Source organism: Rhinoraja longicauda, chromosome 2, assembly GCF_053455715.1.
Source record: "Rhinoraja longicauda isolate Sanriku21f chromosome 2, sRhiLon1.1, whole genome shotgun sequence".
In the NCBI taxonomy this organism is placed as follows: domain Eukaryota; kingdom Metazoa; phylum Chordata; class Chondrichthyes; order Rajiformes; family Arhynchobatidae; genus Rhinoraja; species Rhinoraja longicauda.
Genome location: NC_135954.1, coordinates 58,356,908 through 58,376,813, shown reverse-complemented (window position 1 = coordinate 58,376,813; position 19,906 = coordinate 58,356,908). Strand labels below are relative to the sequence as shown.

At 41.9% G+C, this 19,906-nt stretch overlaps 1 protein-coding gene across 3 annotated transcripts in view; it reads left to right on the top strand.

The window, feature by feature from the left end:
* drosha (drosha ribonuclease III) overlaps positions 1 to 19,690 on the top strand; it is a 138,284-nt gene extending 118,594 nt beyond the window's left edge. For all 3 annotated transcript variants that reach the window (XM_078419456.1, XM_078419440.1, XM_078419448.1), the window contains 2 exons: positions 3,890 to 3,936; positions 18,739 to 19,690. In XM_078419456.1, the coding sequence (XP_078275582.1) occupies positions 3,890 to 3,936; positions 18,739 to 18,869 (178 nt within the window). In that variant the 3' untranslated portion in view covers positions 18,870 to 19,690. The remainder of the gene's footprint in view (positions 1 to 3,889; positions 3,937 to 18,738) is intronic.
* Positions 19,691 to 19,906: the final 216 nt, after the last annotated feature.

The window sequence follows — 19,906 nt, the reverse complement described above, 5'->3', positions numbered from 1 at the left end:
TTAGGAAACAAGAACACCTTGGCATTGATACTGAGAGATTTTTGTGCGCCTCTTTGTATGAGGCTGATGTGTTGTTGCTATGCCACTGATTACTTCATCCAACCAAATATGTTGGAACTAATCGGCAAGTAGCATTCAAGGCTGATGACATTTCAGATCTTATAACCTTTTTTTTTCCATTATCTGCTCCATAATGCATTTATATGTATATATGTGATGAAATGTAACATCAATAAATTTTTGTGTTAGCATTGTTGGTTAAGTAAAGTGTTTTGTTTTATCAGTGTTGGTATTCAGAGAGAAAGGTCAGTATTCAGATAATCAAACTAGTAAGCATCACTGATTTTTTCATTTTTAGTTTTGGGATGAATACTGCTCAAACAGCGTGATAACATGCATTAAAAAATCGTGTGAAGATTGCCAATTGGGAGAAGAGAGAAAATGTAAAGCTGAATCAGTCCGGTTGATACTTCCACACATCTTTGATCTATAGATGATAAATGTTTTGGAAGCAGTACTCTTTATATGTGCTGCCAGTCAAGAATTGGTACATTACTAGAACAAGTTCCAAGAATAGAGGAATTTGCCTGAAAGGAGGCTAGTGCCTACGATCCAAAGCACGACAGGAGGTGATCTCATTGAAACATATTTTCAAAAGATTTGGAGGAGTAAATGCTGTGAGAATGAGTTTAGGTGTTGAATTGTAGATTTAGGACTCTTAACCTCAGGAAAAAAAAGGACAACTGTGAGATGAGGTGAAACTTATTAATTCAAGGGACTCTTTAAGTTTAGAATACTTTGCCCTGGGGAGGCTGCGGGAATTTAATTAAGGCGCAAATCAATAGATCCTTGAATACTGAAGGACTTAGTGGATGGTAGGCATAATGCAGAAAGATCTGTCATTATATTGAAGGCCAGTCAACCACTGCTCTACTAATGTCTGTAGAAAGCTAGTTTAGTTTAGAGATACAGCGCAGAAACAGGCTCTTCGGCCCACCAAGTCCACACCGACCAGCAATTCCCGCACACTAACACTATCTCACACGCACACACGCACACACACACTTGGGACAAGTTACACTTATACCAAACCAATTAACCTACAAACCTATACATCTTTGGAGTGTGGGAGGAAATAGAAGATCTCGGAGAAACCCCACGCAGGTCACGGGAAGAACGTACAAACTCCGTACGGACAAACACACCAGTAGTCAGGATCAAACCCGGGTCTCTGGCGCTGTAAGGCAGTAGCTCTACCGCTACTCCGCCCTAGGGAAGTTTAATACAACATATTACAAAGACTGCCATTGTTCCTTGTCCAATATGTTATTTAAAAATGTTTGGATTCATTTTACAATTTTGTATAGTCTTCCAATAATTCCTGCACCCTTTTTGTAGGTGGGAGAAAATGACCGAGTTATATTGCAAATTCCTCCAGCTACAATCCAGAAATTGTTCCAATTTGAATTGTGGTTTCACGTTTCCTTACACTTCTCGCTTCAGGAATTTTGCATGCAGCATGGAAATGATCTACAGTGCCTTGAGAGTCTTATATGATCATAAAAAGAAATTGCTCACAAGATAAATTAATGGAGAGGGGTGTAGGAGACAGAACTGAAAGATTAGCTGTGTTCTCTGCAGCTAACATTTGGGAGCCATGATTTAAATCTAGTACAAGTAAAAGCAATAAAGGTCATCGCTTAAAGGTAGCTGGCTACTTTCGTAGGTGAATCAAGATCTGGTGGCTTAGCTTATTCTGTAAAGATTATAATTAAAGAGATCAAATCCATTTTTATATACATTCTTGCATCTTCAAGGATTTAATCATTGTGTTAGAAGTGCAAGCACTGAATTGAATTACCTTTTTGATTTAATAGGCTGCAGAATAGAAGACTGCCATTGAAAAGGAATTTGTATTTCAGCAGGGCCACTTTAGGGTAAAACACAGAATCCTTAGTTGCTGGTTGGTGTTCCTGTTGTTGCCTCTGAGCATGTAGGATCAAGCCCTACACCAAAGACTTTTACACAAAATTCAAAGCTGGTTGCGTTGATGGAGCTGTCGCCTTTCAGATGAAGCGTAAAATCAAGCTCCCTTCTGTCCCCTGTGGTCCTGATCTTGAGGTTCTGTTTTGTTCATTCAGGATGAGGTCATTCAGGATGAGTCAAAGTACTTTGTAGTTAATGAAATTCAATCCCTGTTCTAATGGAGGAAATGCAGCAACCAAGTGGTGCAGGCCACCATACCATAAACAGTAATGTGATAATGTCCAGTCAAACTGATTTATTGATATTGAGTGAAGGATAAATATTGGCGAGATGGCAGTTTAACTCTAGTCTTCTTTGAAATACTCCATTGGTATTTTTTGTGTCCATTACAGAGCAGATGGGGCCCTGCTTTACCATTGCATCCAAAAGGCTGAGAGGAGCTGGATAGATACAAGTATTTGTCAATCAGGAAAGCCAATTTTTGTCATGGAGTTCACTTGGAAGAAGGGTCTCGACCTGAAACGTCACCCATTCCTTCTCTCCAGAGATGCTGCCTGTCCCGCTGAGTTACTCCAGCTTTTTGTGTCTACCTTTGGTTTAAATCAGCATCTGCAGTTCCTTCTTACACTCTTGTATTTTATTTTTGCAATGAATTCACGGGTTCCTATACAATCCTTAATGAATTGTGATTGGGCTAGAAGTGATGCAGTGTCTTATTTGGGCATTCTTAGAGCCAAGTACATCTCCCCTCATTCTGCACAATTGACAAATTGTACTGTTTCATGTTGTACAGTCATTGTGCGTCATGAAACCAATTTTGCAATTGCATTATACTAGTACCTTGGGTTAAGTAATTGCAATTTATTCCTCTTGAGTCTATATTGATTAAAGAAAAGAGACAGTCTGCATTCTGCATTTCAATTTGTGCAAAGGTTGCGTATGAAATAAAAGCATAGAAGTGTGAAAATGCACACCACCAGATTCAGGGACAGATTCTTCCCAGCTGTTATCAGGCAACTGAACCATCCTACCACAACCAGAGAGCAGTGCTGAACCACTATCTACCTCTTTGATATCCCTCGGACTATCCTTGATCGGACTTTGCTGGCTTTATCTTGCACTAAGTATTATTCCCTTATCATGTATTTATACACTGTAAATGGATTGATTGTAATCATGTATTGTCTTTTTGCTGACTGGTTAGCACACAACAAAAAGCTTTTCACTGTACCTCAGTACATGTGAGAAGAAACAAAACTGAAGTATAGAAGATGGTGGCGCCGCGGTTGAGTTGCTGCCTTAGAGCACTGGAGACCCGGGTTTCTATCCTGACTACGGGTGCTGTCTGTATGGAGTTTGCACATTCTCCCCATGACCTGCGTGGGTTTTCTCCAAGATCTCTGGTTTTCTCCCTCACTCCAAAGATGCACAGGTTTGTAGATTAATTGGCTTGTTATAATTATAAATTGTCCCTAGTGCGTGTGGGATAGCATTAGTGTGCGGAGATCGCTGGTCGGCGTGGACTCGGTGGGCCAAAGGACCTGTTCGCGCTGGATATCTAAACTAAACTAAAACTAAGTGCCAGATCCACTAACTTTGTTCTCCTGTCCACAATCAAACATTGGTGAAATCTGCTTTGATGGAGGGCCATTGACCCATAAAGATGATTCCACAGATGCAGCCTGAACTGCGCTATTTTATTGTTTGTTTTAGATTTCCAGCAATTGCTTTGCCTACTTTTGTAATGTTGATGGTGTGTCCTCCATTCATCCATCCCAACCTTTGCTCTTGGGAGAAGCAAAGAAAATCTAACTCTGATGGTCACTCTGATTGCTTTATCATATGGACCTGCCTAATTGTGCAGTAGTTTGCTATTCTAAAAAATGTGTTCTCTTTCAAATAGCATTCAACAAGCAGAAATGGGAGCTGCCATGGATGCATTGGAAAAATGTAAGTCGATTATTTTCAATACATTTATCATCCTTGTTCTACTCGAAAATTCCATAAATTTTACATCTGGACATGTCAGACGAACAGATAAGTGAGAAAATGCCTAGGGTGCTTCGGAAGATAATGTAACACACATTTCAACATTTGCCACGCGTTGCGAATAGATTGAAATGCTCGTTAAGATACAAAATGTTTTCAATAAATGTGTGAAGCCAACCAATCTACAGCCCTGATTCCGAACCATTTAAGCAAAGGTAACTTACTCCCTACATAGTGCAGGAACTGATGATGAATGAAAATAACCTCGCCTCTGGTTCGTAAGGTGCAATGGTTGACGCTCTCCATACGAACCATCTTAGTGAGCACTCATAGACCAGGCTGCTCATTAAGCCTTGCATTGAATGATGAGTGTGCAGCCAGCAGGAAAGTGTCTCATTTGTCCCCTTCTCTTCCTCCTCTCCCAACCTCTTCAGTCTGCCATTGGCATTTCCCTTCCCTCCTCCCTCCTCCCTCCTACCCCACCATATCAGGAGTGTGGAAGAACACAAAACTCTTGGTGTGCGATCAACAGCCGTGGAAGGTTAATTCACTTTGCACAGTTTTTGGAGGCTAGAAATAAAAACAGAATCTGAAACGATGTGCCATTGTGAATCGAAGGTATTTATTCACAAAATGCTGGAGTAACTCAGCAGGTCAGGCAGCATCTCAGGAGAGAAGGAATGGATGAAGAAGGGTCTCGACCCGAAACGTCACCCATTCCTTCTCTCCTGAGATGCTGCCTGACCTGCTGAGTTACTCCAGCATTTTGTGAATAAATACCTTCGATTTGTACCAGCATCTGCAGTTATTTTCTTACACTACCATTGTGAATGAATGAGTGAATCAATATTGCAGAGGAGATTTAACCCAGGTGAGAAGGGTTCAGTGGCGGGAGTTAATTTTGTGTATTTTCAGCAACTATCCATCATGGAGTTTTCACGGCTGAAGGACGACTGCCTTCGTTCAGTCCTGGAAACACCCAAGGAAGGTTTGCAGAATCGTTGCAGTCTGGAGCAGCGAAACATGCTGTTCTGCTGACAGCTCCATGCTGATGTTTCTGCTGCAATCAGTCTGCTCATGTCTCACTTCATTAGACCTGCCTACGTGTTTTTATCATTCCTTTCTCCAACACACACTAATCTAAATTCCATTCATCTAACTCCTGACAGCAATTTCTGCTTTCTTATTTATTTCTGGGCAAGGAAGTTGCTCCTGAATTTCCTATTAGATTTATTAGTGACTCTGTTATATTTATAGTCTAGTTTTTTACTCTAGAAGGTATAAACATTTTCAGTAGACCTATTAAATCCTTTCAAGCACTCTCCTGTTCTGCCATAGTTGATGGGTGTAACATCTCCATTCTTAAAGTGTCCACAGCCTCTATATTTCTGGTTATTATATATATGGAGGCCTTTACTATGTACTGCTGTCCACATGTGGGCATTTGAGAGGAGTGCCACTCTAGCATTTCCTTCACCATTGATCTGCAGAGACAAGATTTATCATGGATATTGTATATTGTATTGTATATAAAGTATACACAAGTCAGGCAGACGGTTACCAATGGTCAAGTGACCAGTTATCATGGGCTTTTAAGTCTGTTGGTAGGAGGAGATGGCAAACATTTCCGTTTTGAATGAAGTCATCCATGTTTTACCATCACAGAGACTATTTAGGTTTAACCCTTTGATTAAATAACAACCCTGTAGTTGGCAAATGGATATCCTAGAAGAAGAAAAAGAACTGGTGCCTGGAGCTTAAGGTCAGAGGATCAGATGTTTCAAATTACTTAGCAAAGAAGAGCATAGGGCTGTCCAAGGTGCATAACATAACATAACATAACAACACTTTATTGTCACTCGGCTTTTTACACCGAACGAAATTTCAGCAGTCACACAAAACACAGCAAAAAAGAAAAGAACACAGGACACCCGACCCCAACACAAACATCCATCACAGTGACTCCAAACACCCCCTCACTGTGATGGAGGCAACAAAACTTCCCCTCTCTTCCCCCCGCACCCACGGACAGGCAGCTCGACCCCTACCGAGGCAAACGACACGCACAGCCCCCGCAAGGCCCCGCGGCCGAGCCGCCCTGGGCACCGAAACGTCCCGCGGCCGCACCGGGCGATGTTAAGTCCAGCGGCCGAGCCGCACCGGGCACCGAAACGTCCCGCGGCCGAGCCGCACCGGGCACTGAAACGTCCCGCGGCCGAGCCGCACCGGGCACTGAAACGTCCCGCGGCCGAGCCGCACCGGGCGATGTTAAGTCCAGCGGCCGAGCCGCACCGGGCACTGAAACGTCCTGCGGCCGAGCCGCACCGGGCACCGAAACGTCCCGCGGCCGAGCCGCACCGGGCGATGTTAAGTCCAGCGGCCGAGCCGCACCGGGCACTGAAACGTCCTGCGGCCGAGCCGCGCTGGCGATGTTAAGTCCAGCGGCCAAGCCGCGCCGGGCACCGAAACGTCCCGCGGCCGAGCCGCGCTGTCGATGTTAAGTCCAGCGGCCGAGCCGCACCGGGCACTGAAACGTCCCGCGGCCGAGCCGCGCTGGCGATGTTAAGTCCCGCAGCCGAGCCGCGCTGGCGATGGAAGGCCCCGCGGGCGAGCTGCGCCCCGGGGAAGAGACCTAATAAAAGAAAGGTTTGCCCCGCCCCACCCCCACACCCCACACCCCACCCCCCCACCACACATACACAGCCAAAAACAGAAACAAAAACCATCCCAACACCGACACAAACAAAAAAAAAGAAAAAAAGTGTTATAACATCAGTGTTATATTAATAGGGGAGAACATTGCTATGTCCCTGACTTATTTTATTATTTCTTTAATTGTTTGTGTTAAGTTAAAATAAACATTAATGCCCAGGTTGGTTTTCTGATGGCTATTAGTCAATAGATTTGCTCGTTGGTCAATAATTACTCATTTTTCCATTAGTAAATCTACTCAGTCTCTGACTTTACAGAAATATTACAGTAATGCCTGTTTACTATGGCTTTTGCTTGCTATTGAAATGAAGTGTGAGTGTGTGTGTGTGCGTGTGTCTCTTAGTCCAAGTGGGAGCAACTATGGAGAGATAAATAATTGCCTCACGAACCCTCATCTTAACTTGTTTTGCATCTGCCCAGGATGCTGCACACCTGCTGAGTAATTCCAGCAAATGTTGAATTTTATTTCTGATCTCGAAAAATAAATGGGAAGCACATCAGTGAAATGCTGGGCAGAGTGCCTGCTTCTCCACCAAAGACTGTCAAGTCAATGTAATCACCATTAGGGACTTCACTCTTACGTTTTCTATATTCATAACCACATGGTCTGACTTATTTCAATTTTTAAAAGATATTTTCATTCAATTTTTTTGAAAATCTTAATCACAACAGAACGAACAATGGTTATAATGGTGCAGTGGGAACAATAGCAGGTACAGATAAATGAGCATTAAAGTTTATATCTTTGGTCGACAACATTTGTAGATAAGAGCCTAAACTTCACTTTGGCAATTTGGCTTGAGTGAAGGCAGCATTGCTATTTTGCACATTAATTGAATACAAATGCATACAAATTTCTAGACCAGGTTTGTTGTTAGTTGGATCTTGTGTCAAACCTTGTCCTGCTGTTGGATTTTTTCCCCCTCATCTAGGTGGGGAAACAAACCATCTGCTGGAGGAACTCAGTAGACTGAGCAGCATCTGTGGATGGAAATGAATGGTCAAAAGTTTTGGGTTGAAACACTGCATCCGGATCAGGAGGGGGAAATCTTAGTGTTAAAGAACCTTTTCAGAGGCTTGCTTGCTGAAGCCTAATGAATGATCTTTCTCTATCACACACTCGTATTATTCAGGCAGCTTTCAGCCTTGTGTTTTTTTAACGTGACTTAAGGGTATAGTTGTTTAACCAGACGATAATCCAGAGGTTTGAACTATAGATCTGGAGATGCAAGTTTATATCCTACCACAGCAGCTAGGGAATTTAAATTCAGTTAACTAAATCCATAGTGAAAAGCCAGTATAAATACTGGTACCTTGTAATGCCAGGTAGTTGTAATCACTCACTTGATTTATTAGTGTCTAGTAGGATAGAAACTCCACCATTCTTACATCGTCTGGTATAGATACCAGGTGTACAGTAGTGTATCTTCCTCCCTGGGTTTTGGCACTAAAAGTGTTGTGCGGTGTTAGTAATGTGATATACTCAGCCTCCATAATTCACTTAACACGAAAGAAAGCATGCTGATTTCAGATCACTTTTTAGACAGTTACTCTTAATTACCCAGCAGATACATGAGGCATTGGTGGAAACACATTTCAAGTATCATGCAGAGAACTGCTCCACTTATTAGAGGAAAGACGTTGATGTGTTCGAAATAGTTCAAAGAAGGTTTTCCTGGACTGAGCCAGAGAATGTACAGGTTATCTGATGGCTTGGTCAGGGTAGGCTCGATTTGCGGGACTTAGAAGAGGGAACGGTGACTTGATTGAAACGTAAAAGATCTTGTGGGGTCTTGATGAGGTAGATCTGGAGACGATGTTTGCTCTTGTGTGAGAATCTAGGACAAAATGCTATTGTTTTAAAATAAGAGGTTGCCTATGTAAGGCAGTGGTGGGATATTTTTCTGTCAGAGAGGCACCTATAGAAAATGTCATCTTGAGGTTTTTCAGGCAGTTGTAGGTAGATATGCGATTAAAAAACATAGAAACATAGAAAATAGGCGCTGGAGTAGGCCATTCAGCCCTTCGAGCCAGCACTGCTATTCAATCTGATCATGGCTGATCTCTGAAATCAGTACCCTGTTCCTGCTTTTTCCCCATATCTCTTGATTCCGTTAGCCCTAAGAGCTAAATCTATTTCTCTCTTGAAACCATCCAGTCAATTGGCCTCCACTGTAAAAAAGAAGGCAAAAAGGTTGCTCTGGGTAAAAAGGAAAGTGGAGTTGTGCTTCCATTGAGATTACCTGTGATTTTATTGAATGGCACAGTGGGTTGAGAAGCTGAGAGGTGGGCTCCCATTTCTAGTCAAATATTTGCCTGTACACCTTGAAATGCCCACGTACGGCACTTGGTTCGAGGGCATGTAGGGTTTTTCTGTCTTGCCCTCACATTTCCACTCAACATTTCTTTCCAAGATCAGTTTGAATAAATGAATGAATGATACTTTTATCACTTTGCTTTCTGCTATTATTTTCCCTCTCCCTGGGCAAAGCCAATTCACTGGTGAATCTAGGATATTCTTGGGAATGCCCTCAGGCTGTGCAGTTCATATCAGGTCAGTTGTGATGAACTGGCCCAGCGTGAAGTTATGTGCAGTCCAGCCTCCAAAATCCCCATCTCGATCAGGCAGAGGGAGATACTGAGACTGTAATTTCCGTGAGTGTTGATGGGCTGCACAACTCAGCAGCTGTGGCTGTGATTCAGATGCCTTTTTAGGAATTACTGTGCCTGTTGCAATTTCATTGACTTTAGGATTAGATTACTGAGTTATTTGGCTTCTGTCAATAAACCATTGAAGAGATGATCCTCAGGTTGAAGAATCATCAATGATAACTTATGGATTAATTTTTGCCTCTTTCTAGATTTTCAGTCTTTCTATAAATGTTGTCGCCTTTTCACATCTGTTGCCGAGGCAAAGTTTACCCTGGTTCTTATTCCTTATTCCTGTTTTAAGGAAAATACATGTTTTCTATATTTTGAGACACCATAAACTTTTATGGTCCAGTCTAAGTGGTAAAAATGTTCTTATCACTTTCTACTTGAGCCATCTCTTTCCATCAGCTTACAGCATGAGCACAAATTTCTTCCAATTACATATTGGAAACACCTATCTTTGATTCTGACTATAAACTCAGTTACTTGGGTACACAAGTATATGGAATATGAGAACATGGTCCTTAAAGGACTCCATGGCTGATCTGACCTTGACCTCACTCCCTTGATAGACAAATGTCTGTGGAACTAGACTAGGATATTTTATGCCATGATTTCTGCCAAATATTTGATAGGTTTCCCAGCTCCACTTTCCCGCTTTTCAAACCCCAAACCTGCTTCCATGCCATGGCTCCTTCCTAACTGACTATGTCCAAGATTCCCTGAGCAGTCACACACAGGACAAGCATGTCCAGAATTCCTCCGCTCGTACCATAAATCGCCGTCACCCATCAGATGTGTCTATGCTGAGATACTTGGCATCCCAGTCAGGCAACACTACAGTTTCAAAATATAATTCTTGTTTTCAGATTTCTTCAAAAACTCACAGCTTCCGATGTTTGTCCCACCTTGCAGCCCTCCATATCTGCAAGATCTCCCTGCTCCTTCATCTTTCTCCACTTTCACATCAGCAGTTTTTTTAAGAGCAATGAATAAGTAGGCAGAGTGTGTCTCAGATTGGCAATGAACTCATGAATGACTTTACAGACTCAAGGTGATAAATGGACAACTCCTATTTCTTTGTTCCCACAGATATGTTTGTGTTGGCAGTTTGGTCGAATTATCCACTTCACCCCAGTTAACTTGCCCTTTTTTAAAATCCTGCAAATTGCTCCCTTTCTTAAATTTACCTAATTCCCTTGTAAAATCACTGTTGAATCTACTTGCCTCAGTCCTTCAGACAGTACCTGGTGTATTGCAAAGAAAAAGATGGCCTAACATTCCAATAATGAGGAACACACATGTTCTCATCTGTATATTCAAATTCAACCACTGCCTCTTCGCTTCTTAACGCTCAGCATCCAAAGCCACCAACCATTAGACCGATACGCTGCGATGTCAAACCTCTTAAAGACTAATTCCCTCCCAACCCCATGCTATTGCTTTCTCCCCATGACTTTCAACACCCTTACCTAGGAACCTAAGAACCTATCAATCTCTGTTTTAAAAATACCCAATATCTTGACCTCCACAGCTGCCTGTTGCAATGAATTCCGTAGATTCACCACCCTCTGGCTAAAGAAATTCATCCTCATCTTTTTAAAGGTATGTCCTTTTGTTCTGTGCCCTCTGGTTCTAGACCCCATCATTGGAAACATCCATTCCACATGCACTTTATCTAGCCTTTTCATTCTTCTAAACCAGCAAGTACAGGCCCAGAGCGATCAAACGCTCCTCTTATGTTAACCCAATGATCCTCGGAATCATTCTTGTAAAACTCCTCTGGATCCTCTCTAACGCCAGCGCATCTTTCCTCAGAAACTGCTGACAATATTCCAAATGTGGTCACAACAGCACCTTATGTTGCCTCACCATTATATCCTTGTATTTATATCCCAGACACAGTAGAATGAATGTAAGCATTGCACTTGCCTTCCTTACTACCAATGTAACCTGCAAATGAACCTTTTGGGAATCCTGCACCAGCATTCCCAAGTCTCTTTGCGCCTCCGATATCTGAATCCTCTCCCTATTTAGGAGGCCATTCTTGGTTCTTGATCCTCCAAAATATTCCAAATAGAATTTAAACTGGAGGTGGATTATTCCTTTTTCCAGCCATTATTCATTTTACCAAAGTGCATGTCCATACACTTTGCATTTCTGTATCCCTTTTGCCACTATTTTGCCCACTCTTCCAACCTGTCCAAGTCTTCTGCAGACTCCTTGCTTTCTCAACACTACCCGCCCCTCCACCTGTCTTTGTAACATCCACAAACTTGGTCACAAAGCTATTAATTCCATCATCCAGATCATTTACATATTATGTGAAAGTAGAGTACTCAAACAGCGACCCCTGCAGAACACCACTAGTCACCAGCAGCCAACGTGAACTCTTTACCTTTTGCCAGTTATCCAATCTTCTATCCATACATTGCCTCTAATTCCATGGGCTCCTATCATGTTTGAGTTTCACATGTGGCTCCTAATCGAAGGCCTTCTGAAAATCCAAGTAAACAACATCCGCTGACTCTCCTTTGGCTATTCTGCTTGTTAGTTCCTCAAGGATTCCAACAGATTTGTCAGACAAGATCTCCCCTCAACAAAACCATGCTGACTTTGGCTTATTTTATCATGTGCTTCTAAGTACTCCGAAACCTCATTCTTAATAATGGACTCTAGTGTTACCAACCACAGAAGTCCGACTAACTAGCCTATAATTTATTTTTGCCGTGCTCACTTCTTTTGCCGCCTTTCATAAACAGTGGAGTTACATTTGCAAATTCCCAGTCATCTGGCACCATTCGTGATTCTTGAAAGATTGCTACTATTGCATTTACTATCTCAACAGCTACCTCTTTCAGAACCTGGGGATGTAGTCCATCTGGTCCAGGTGCCTTATCCACCTTCAGACCTTTCAGCTTCCCAATTTCTCTTCAGTAAATGCGACTGCACTCACTTCTGCCCCCTGACTCTCTGCCATTTCTTTGTTCCCCATCACTACTTCTCCAGTGCCATTTTCCAGCAGTCCAATGTCCACTCATGCCTCTCTTTTACCCTTTTTGTATCCAAAAAATCTTTTGGTATCCTTTTTTAAATTATTGGTTAGTTTATCTTTATACCATCTTTTCTCCTCTTGCTTTTTTAGTTGCTTTCTGTTGGTTTATAAAAACCTCAATCCTCTCGCTTTCCACTAATCTGTGCAGTATTATATGCCTTTTTGTTTGTTTTTATGCTATGTTTGAATCCCTTTGTCAGCCATGGTGGCCTCATGGTTTGTTCCTTCCTCTTCGGAATGAAAATATTCTGCGTCTTCCAAATTTCTCCCAGAAACTCTTTCCATTTCTGCTAGAATTCTCTGTCAATCAACTTTAGCCAGTTCCACCCTCATGCCTCTGTAGTTACTGGCACTCAGCAGTAATACCAATACACTTTTTCAGAAAACCTTTTCAGTCAGAGAGTTGTAAATCGGTGGAATTCTCTGCCTCAGAAGGCAGTGGAGGCCAATTCTCTGGATGCTTTCAAGAGAGAGCTAGATAGAGCTCTTAAAGATAGCGGAGTCAGGGGGTATGGGGAGAAGGCGGGAACTGATTGTGAATGATCAGCCATGATCACATTGAATGGCGGTGCTGGGCTATAAGGGCCGAATGGCCTACTGCACCTACTGTCTATTGTTTATTGTCTATCTGATTTCAGCTTCTCCCTCTCAAACTGCAGATTGAATTTTATCATATTATGATCACTGCCTCCTTTGGGTTACTTCACTTTAAGCTCGCGGTATACAACACCACTCCAGAATTGTCTTTTCCCTAGTGGGCTCGTCCAAGAGCTGCTCCAAGAAGCCATCTCATAGTCACTCTACAAATGTCTTCTCTTGGGATCCACTACCAACCTGATTTTCCCAATTTACTTGCATATTGCCGTTATGATTGAATACTTTATTGTCGCATGGGATAAGTCACAGTGAAATTCTTTGCATCCATACCAAGGTATGCAAATACTGTAGTCGCCACATAAGGGCGCTATAGTACCTGTCTCCACAACCTCCTCTGGCAGCTTGTTTCATATACCCACCAATCTTTTGAGTGAAAAATTTGCCACTGAGGTTCCTATTAAATCTTATCCCTGAATTAGCCTCATCAATTACATAAAACCCATGGTACCAGAGTAAAAGCATGTCATCCTCAATCCAAAGAGGCTGACTGTGTAGGAGTAGTGTAGGAGGAAGAATCTGCAGATGCTGGTTTACACCAAAGATAGAAACAGAATGCTGGAGTAACTCAGTGAGACAGGCGGCATCTCTGAAGAAAAGGAATGGGTGACGTTTTAGGTGGAGAAGCTTCTTCAGACTGAGAACCTATCTCAGAGCAGGTTGTCCATCTCACCTCAACTAACATAGGGCTGAGGTGCGAAGTTAGGGAGTGAACAATTCCTTTAAATACAGTAAAAGGCAGTTTAAAATTCTATTTATATTCAAACCTCTGACTTGCTAAATGATCCTCTTGACTTTTCCACTCATGCATTTTGCGCTTGTCATTAAATAAATATTTGTTGTTGCAGCGACTTCCTTTACATATTTATTGTCTCTCTTTTTGTATGTTTGACAAATTGAAAGAGACAGTGTGCATGAGATGAGAGTAATTGGTTCATTCTCTTATGTTGACTTCAGTCTTCCCTCGTCCCCTGCTCCTGCCACCCCCACCTCTTCACTGAATTCACAATGAACCCAGTTTGCAGTAATGATACAATTAAGTAAATTAATTGCTCATTGTTCCGTGAGTGCTGCTGCAATTTTTGTAACAATTTCAATTTCGCTGCCCATTTAGTGCAAGATTGAACATGGCAATCTAACGGGAAGAATAATGTGTTTTGTGTGTATGTGTAGAAAGATATTTAAACAGGCAACCCGCAATAGGTGGAAATTGCTAATGAAATTGGTCATAAAATATTAATGAGTACAAAGAGCCGGGCTTTAAAATTAAAGGGAAATAGCAATAAAGTAGCATCCTTTAATAAAATCTCAAAAATAACACTTGAATAATATCATTTTATAGCTGTGCATTGCAGTGAACTCCCTATGCACAAGTGGATTCGGTTTAGTGACGCCTTTTAAGAAAGTTATACAAAAACAAACAAATTAAAGCAAATAATTCAACTGGTGAATGTCAAGTAAATCCCTCTGCAGTTGGTATATGTTGTGATTGTTGGTCTTAGTGAATAGAAAAAGCCAAGTATTTACGACAAGAAAAGCCATGAACGGTGATTTGATTCAATCCCAAAGTACTGCCATTGTCCTCTTTTTTTCTCCCTCCTAGGCAGTCCCTCAGGATTGAGGATAACTTGCTTCCATTCTAGTTTGTAGATTCTAAGGTGGTTGAACAAAGACATGACCTGTCATGGACAAAGCCATGCTGTTCTCTTCCAAATGCGTTTAGCCTATTCTGAGGAATCCTCTCCAGTTTATCTTCCACTGATTTGAGGCTCACTGGCCTATAATTTCCTGGATTATCTCTACTTCTCTTATACAAAGGAACAATTTGGCTACGACCCAGTCCTCTGGGACCTTGCCTGCGGCAGGTGAAGATACAGCAAATCTTTGCCAATGCCCCTGTAATCTCCTCTCTTGTCTCTCAATAATTTGGGATAGATCCAATCTGCCCCTGGGGATTTATCTCCTTAATGCTCTTCAATAGCTCAATGCCACCACCTTTTTGATCTTAAACTACTCTCGCAGATTAGCATTCCCAGAGGACTGGATAGTAGCCAAATTGTTCCTTTGTATAAGAAGGGAAGTAGAGATAATCTCACCGTCCTCACTGGCATCCTTCGTGAATGCAGATGCCAAGTACTTATTTAGTACCTCGCCTACATCTTCTGACTCCAAGCATAAATAACCCAAGCATATCCTGTTGACAGTGCGACACAGCTTCATATTTTATCACGGTTTCAAGGTCAGTTTATTGTCACATGTACCAATTAAGGTACAATGAAATTCAAATTGCCATACAGCTATACTAAAAACAGACACACCACATAAAAGTTAACATAAACATCTCCCCACATTCCTCACTGTGATGAAAGGCAATAAATTCCATTCTTCTTCCTCTTTATTCTCCCGCGGTCGGGGCAGTCGAACCATCCGCAGTCGGGGGCGATCGAAGCCCCCGCAGCCGGCGGTCGAAGCGTCTGCGTCGGGGCGATCGAAGCTCCCGCATTGGGGCGATCGAAGCTCCCGCATTGGGGCGATCGAAGCTCCCGCATTGGGGCGATCGAAGCTCCCGCGTCGGTGTGGTCAAAGCTCCTGCAGCTTGGAGTTCCCGAAGTCGGTCTCTGACCAGAGACTGCGAGCTCCGTGATGTTAAAGTCCCGCAGGCACCCACGGTAGAACTCGGAGGTCGATCCCTGGCAAAGGGATCACAGGCTCCATGATGTTAAAGTCCGTAGGCTCACCGCCGTGGAGCTCTCGAAATCAGTCTCCAGCAAAGGCCGCCAACTACTCGATGTTAGGCCGCAGTGCAGACGGAGATACGATATGGAAAGAAATCACATCTCTGTCGAGGTAAGAGATTAGAAAAAGTTTCTCCCAACTCCCCCCCACCCCCCACATAAAACAAGCTAAAGAACACTAAAAACATGCATTTAACACATACAAACAACCTGCAAAAGGAAGGGACAGACAGACTGTTGGCGAGGCTGCCATTGCCGGCGCCACCCGGTGGTCAGCACTGCAGAACAAAGAATCTTATTTCTTCATTGTGATTGTCAGCATTAAATACTCCTGCAATCCTGTCTGTGGGTGTATATTTGAAAGGGACATTTAATGCTACTCTTGGAAACTGGCATTCTTGAAATCCTCAACAGAACAGGAAAGTTAACTGTTTTGAATTTGATGTTTAGATGGTAAGCACATTGGATTGATCTGAGCCTCCTGCTTGCCACTGGCAATCTTGGCACAACCTTGTCTGAAAGATTGAGGGAAGCTGAGCAGCACAACCCTCAACCAAATATATCTTCCAGCTCTCACTTTGTAAAATCATTAAATTTATATCATTCAAAACACAGTTGTACTGAAGGTCCAGGCAGGAATGTACCACCCAAACTAAAACTAAAGGCAAAACCTCATGGAGGGTGAAGATTTGAAACGGAAGCCTAGAAACTGCTGGAGACACTTGACTGCTCTGTCAGGGTTAGTGGAGGGGATTAGAGGGAAATGGTTGGTTTGATATTTCAGGCCAGAGAGCTTTTGGCATATATGGAAATAGTGACAAGGGTAGACAAGCCAAGTGGGGCAACCGAAAATCACATCAGAGGGAAGAGACGATTTCTCCAAGGTAAATATTCTTGGAACAGGATGACAATGAATTCAGCAAAGAAGCAAAAATGCTGCAGATATTCAACAGAAATAAGGGCAGCAAGCTGTGGTTTGTTCAGCTCCCTGTCATTCACTGCTTATTACATTGGATTCCTATCTTATTTTTCTGTCATAAGAATCAATTTGTATCATTTCGTGTTCGGACTGTATGGCTCTTGATTTTCTCTTTCATTGTGGTGATAGAAGGACTTACTCGTCAATCTCTGTTTCGAGTGAATTGAATCGTTGAAGTTCTGTACTTCTTAACCGGAACTAAATAACACTTTATAGGCTTGGACAAATAGTAATTTGGGTTAAGAGAGAACTATGAGTAGAAATCGCCCGATGAATGTGGTGTTTGCAGTTTTTTTGTAATTTGAGCAGCTACCATCAATTTTAAACTTTCCCCAACTTTGACTTTGACAATTCCTCTAACGTAGTCCCATCCTCATTTCCAATGATTCCTTGGATGATCACCATCCAACAGCTTAGGTTGATCATTTGTTTCTGTGTATTTTCCACACTGTCTCCTTTGTTCATGGTTTTTCTGAAAAAGTGTGTTACTTTTGTTTTTGTTTTTTTCTTTCATCAGTTCTGAATGAAACATCAAAGAAAGTTATGGTATATGGTCACTAGTATTAAGCAAATGGCTACCAGTTGAATTTACCTCCCAACATTTGATTCACTTGACTTAAATGGTATTAAATGTAGAACTGTGAGGGTGAACCATCGCAATGTCCTTGCATGCGACAAAATGATTTTCTTTCTCCAATGTCTTTTGGTAGTTCGAAAGTTTCTTAGAATCCATCTTTTGCGTTACTAATGATGACGTAGATTTTATAGAGTTATACAACACTGAAACTGGCCCACCGGCCCAATTTGTCCATGCATGGAATGAAATTACTGTGTATGATGGGGACTGTTGGAGAAGCCTTCTCTAGCTTTTGAAGTCCATTTGATCACCAAGACACAACAGATTTCCCATAACCCTGTTTCTGGAAAGTATTTTGCTAATTTCAAGCTCCAAAAAGCCAAGAGAGACCCATACAAAATATAAAGGCATAATGGAAAGCCTTCTGTTTATTTATAGACTTCAGTTCATTTGTTCCAGAAGGTTAATCAAAGAGTTGAAGACCAGTATTTCTGCACCACTTTTCCCAGCCCAAATCCATCACAGAACATTTTACAACCAGCAAAATGCCTTCTCGGTGTTGTCAGGGTTATAACAGCCAATTTTCAGACAGTAAGCTCCGACAATGAGTAATGACGAAATAAATAGTTTTTGTAATATTAATTGAGTGATAAATATTGGCCAAGACACCAACAAAAGTTATGCTGCCTAACCCACTGAGTTACTCCAACATTTTGTGTCTTTTTCTCACCAGAACCTATCTTCCTCTTTGAAATAATGTTCAGTTTAGTTTAGAGATACAGTTTGAAACAGGTCCTACAGCCCATTGAGTCCATGCCAACCATTCATCACTTGTTCAAACTAGTTCTATGTCATCCCATTTTCTCATCCACTCCCTACACATTAGGGGCAATTTTACAGAAGCCAGTTAACTCTACAAACCCGCATGTCTTTGGGATGTGCAAGGAAACTGAAGCACCCAGAGGAAACCCACGGGGCCACAGGGAGAAGATGCAAACTCCACACAGATAACACCCAGGGTCAGGATTGAACCGAGGTCTCTGGCACTGGGAGGCAGCTGCTCTACTAGCTGCGCCACTGTGCTACTCATGTCTGTTGACCACCTTATGAACAGAGTGTTCCTTGGTATAGTGATGCAATTGCAAGGTAGCACACTCTGGCAGTGAGTCATTCCCCCTCTGATCCTATCGTGTGCAGTGGAGTGTCACCCTTGCAATTTACTGAAGTGTCTGTTGTGGAACTTGAACCCATCGACTGACTTTGAACCAGCAGGTATGTTGCCCATTGAGCCAAGGACTGACGCTCTGAATGAATGATCTTTTTCTTGCAACTTCGGTGCAACATCCTTGAAATGCTGCAGGGTACAGTTCATTAATAAAATATTTCCTCTTTGTACCAGATAACTTTCCCCAGATGGCTCATCAGAAGCGCTTCATTGAGCGGAAATACAGGCAGGAGTTGAGAGAAATGAGGCGGGAAAAAGAGCGACAGGAGAAGGATTCCGCTGAGACGGAGGAAAGCAGAAAATAAACGAGGACATGAAAACTGTGGCATATTTACCTTCTTAAACATCTGCAATTCCAGCCACATATGCCTTTGGGGACATAACCTATTTTTAATGTGAAAATGAATGAGGAGCCGAGAAAGGCGTTAAGCAAGACCAAGGGACAGTATTCCGTTCTTAGCTTTGAGGTATGAAACCCACACACCTGCGGAGAAGGCATTGCAATGGGGCAGACAATTTTATACTTTCCGAATAAGTCTCATTTTAGATTGAATTACTGCCTTTGAAATTTGTACATTCATTTTGTAATTTTAATTTTCAAAGCAGCTGAATGTTTACTTGTTGCTTTTGTTGGATTTAAGCAAAAAAAAAAGTGCATTTTGTCTGCAACTCAAACTCTATAATACTTTGTTAATAAAATACCTCATTCTAAATGAAGGGCACCTCCGTGTGTCAATACAGCTGTGCCCTGAAAACTGCATGATAGCTGGCAAAGGAATATTTTGCTTTGATTCAGGGACCCTTCAAGCCTTTCATAAAATTATATTGTGAATAAATCTTTGCACCATGTTCTGTTAAAACATTCAATGCCACGATTTAGTATAAACACAGATTGCATAGGTATCACCTTCAATCTGAACATTTCACATTGGTAACACTTTAAGATGTGCTGCTTCATGTAATTAATATTTGACTGTTGACTGAGTTTATTGTATGTACCAGGATCATTATGTGATGGAATCAGTACTTGGTATTGTTAAGTGTTACAAACCACACATTCGGCACATCGTGACTAGGAAGTGATGTGTTACATGGGTGTGTTCTTTAATATGATTAAATTAATGTTTGCCATCAGATCACAAGTAGATTCTGTTTCTTTGGAAAATTTTAAAGATGAATATTCATAATTTCCATCCAATTTATTCAGTGTTTGTTGAGGGAAAGTCGGTATTGTGACCCTGCAAGTTCGTGAAGGAATTAAGAATTTAGTGGAATTTTCCTTACAAAATATTTCTCACCAGACACTGATCTTGCAATTGTTTTTATACAATCTGTCTTTAAT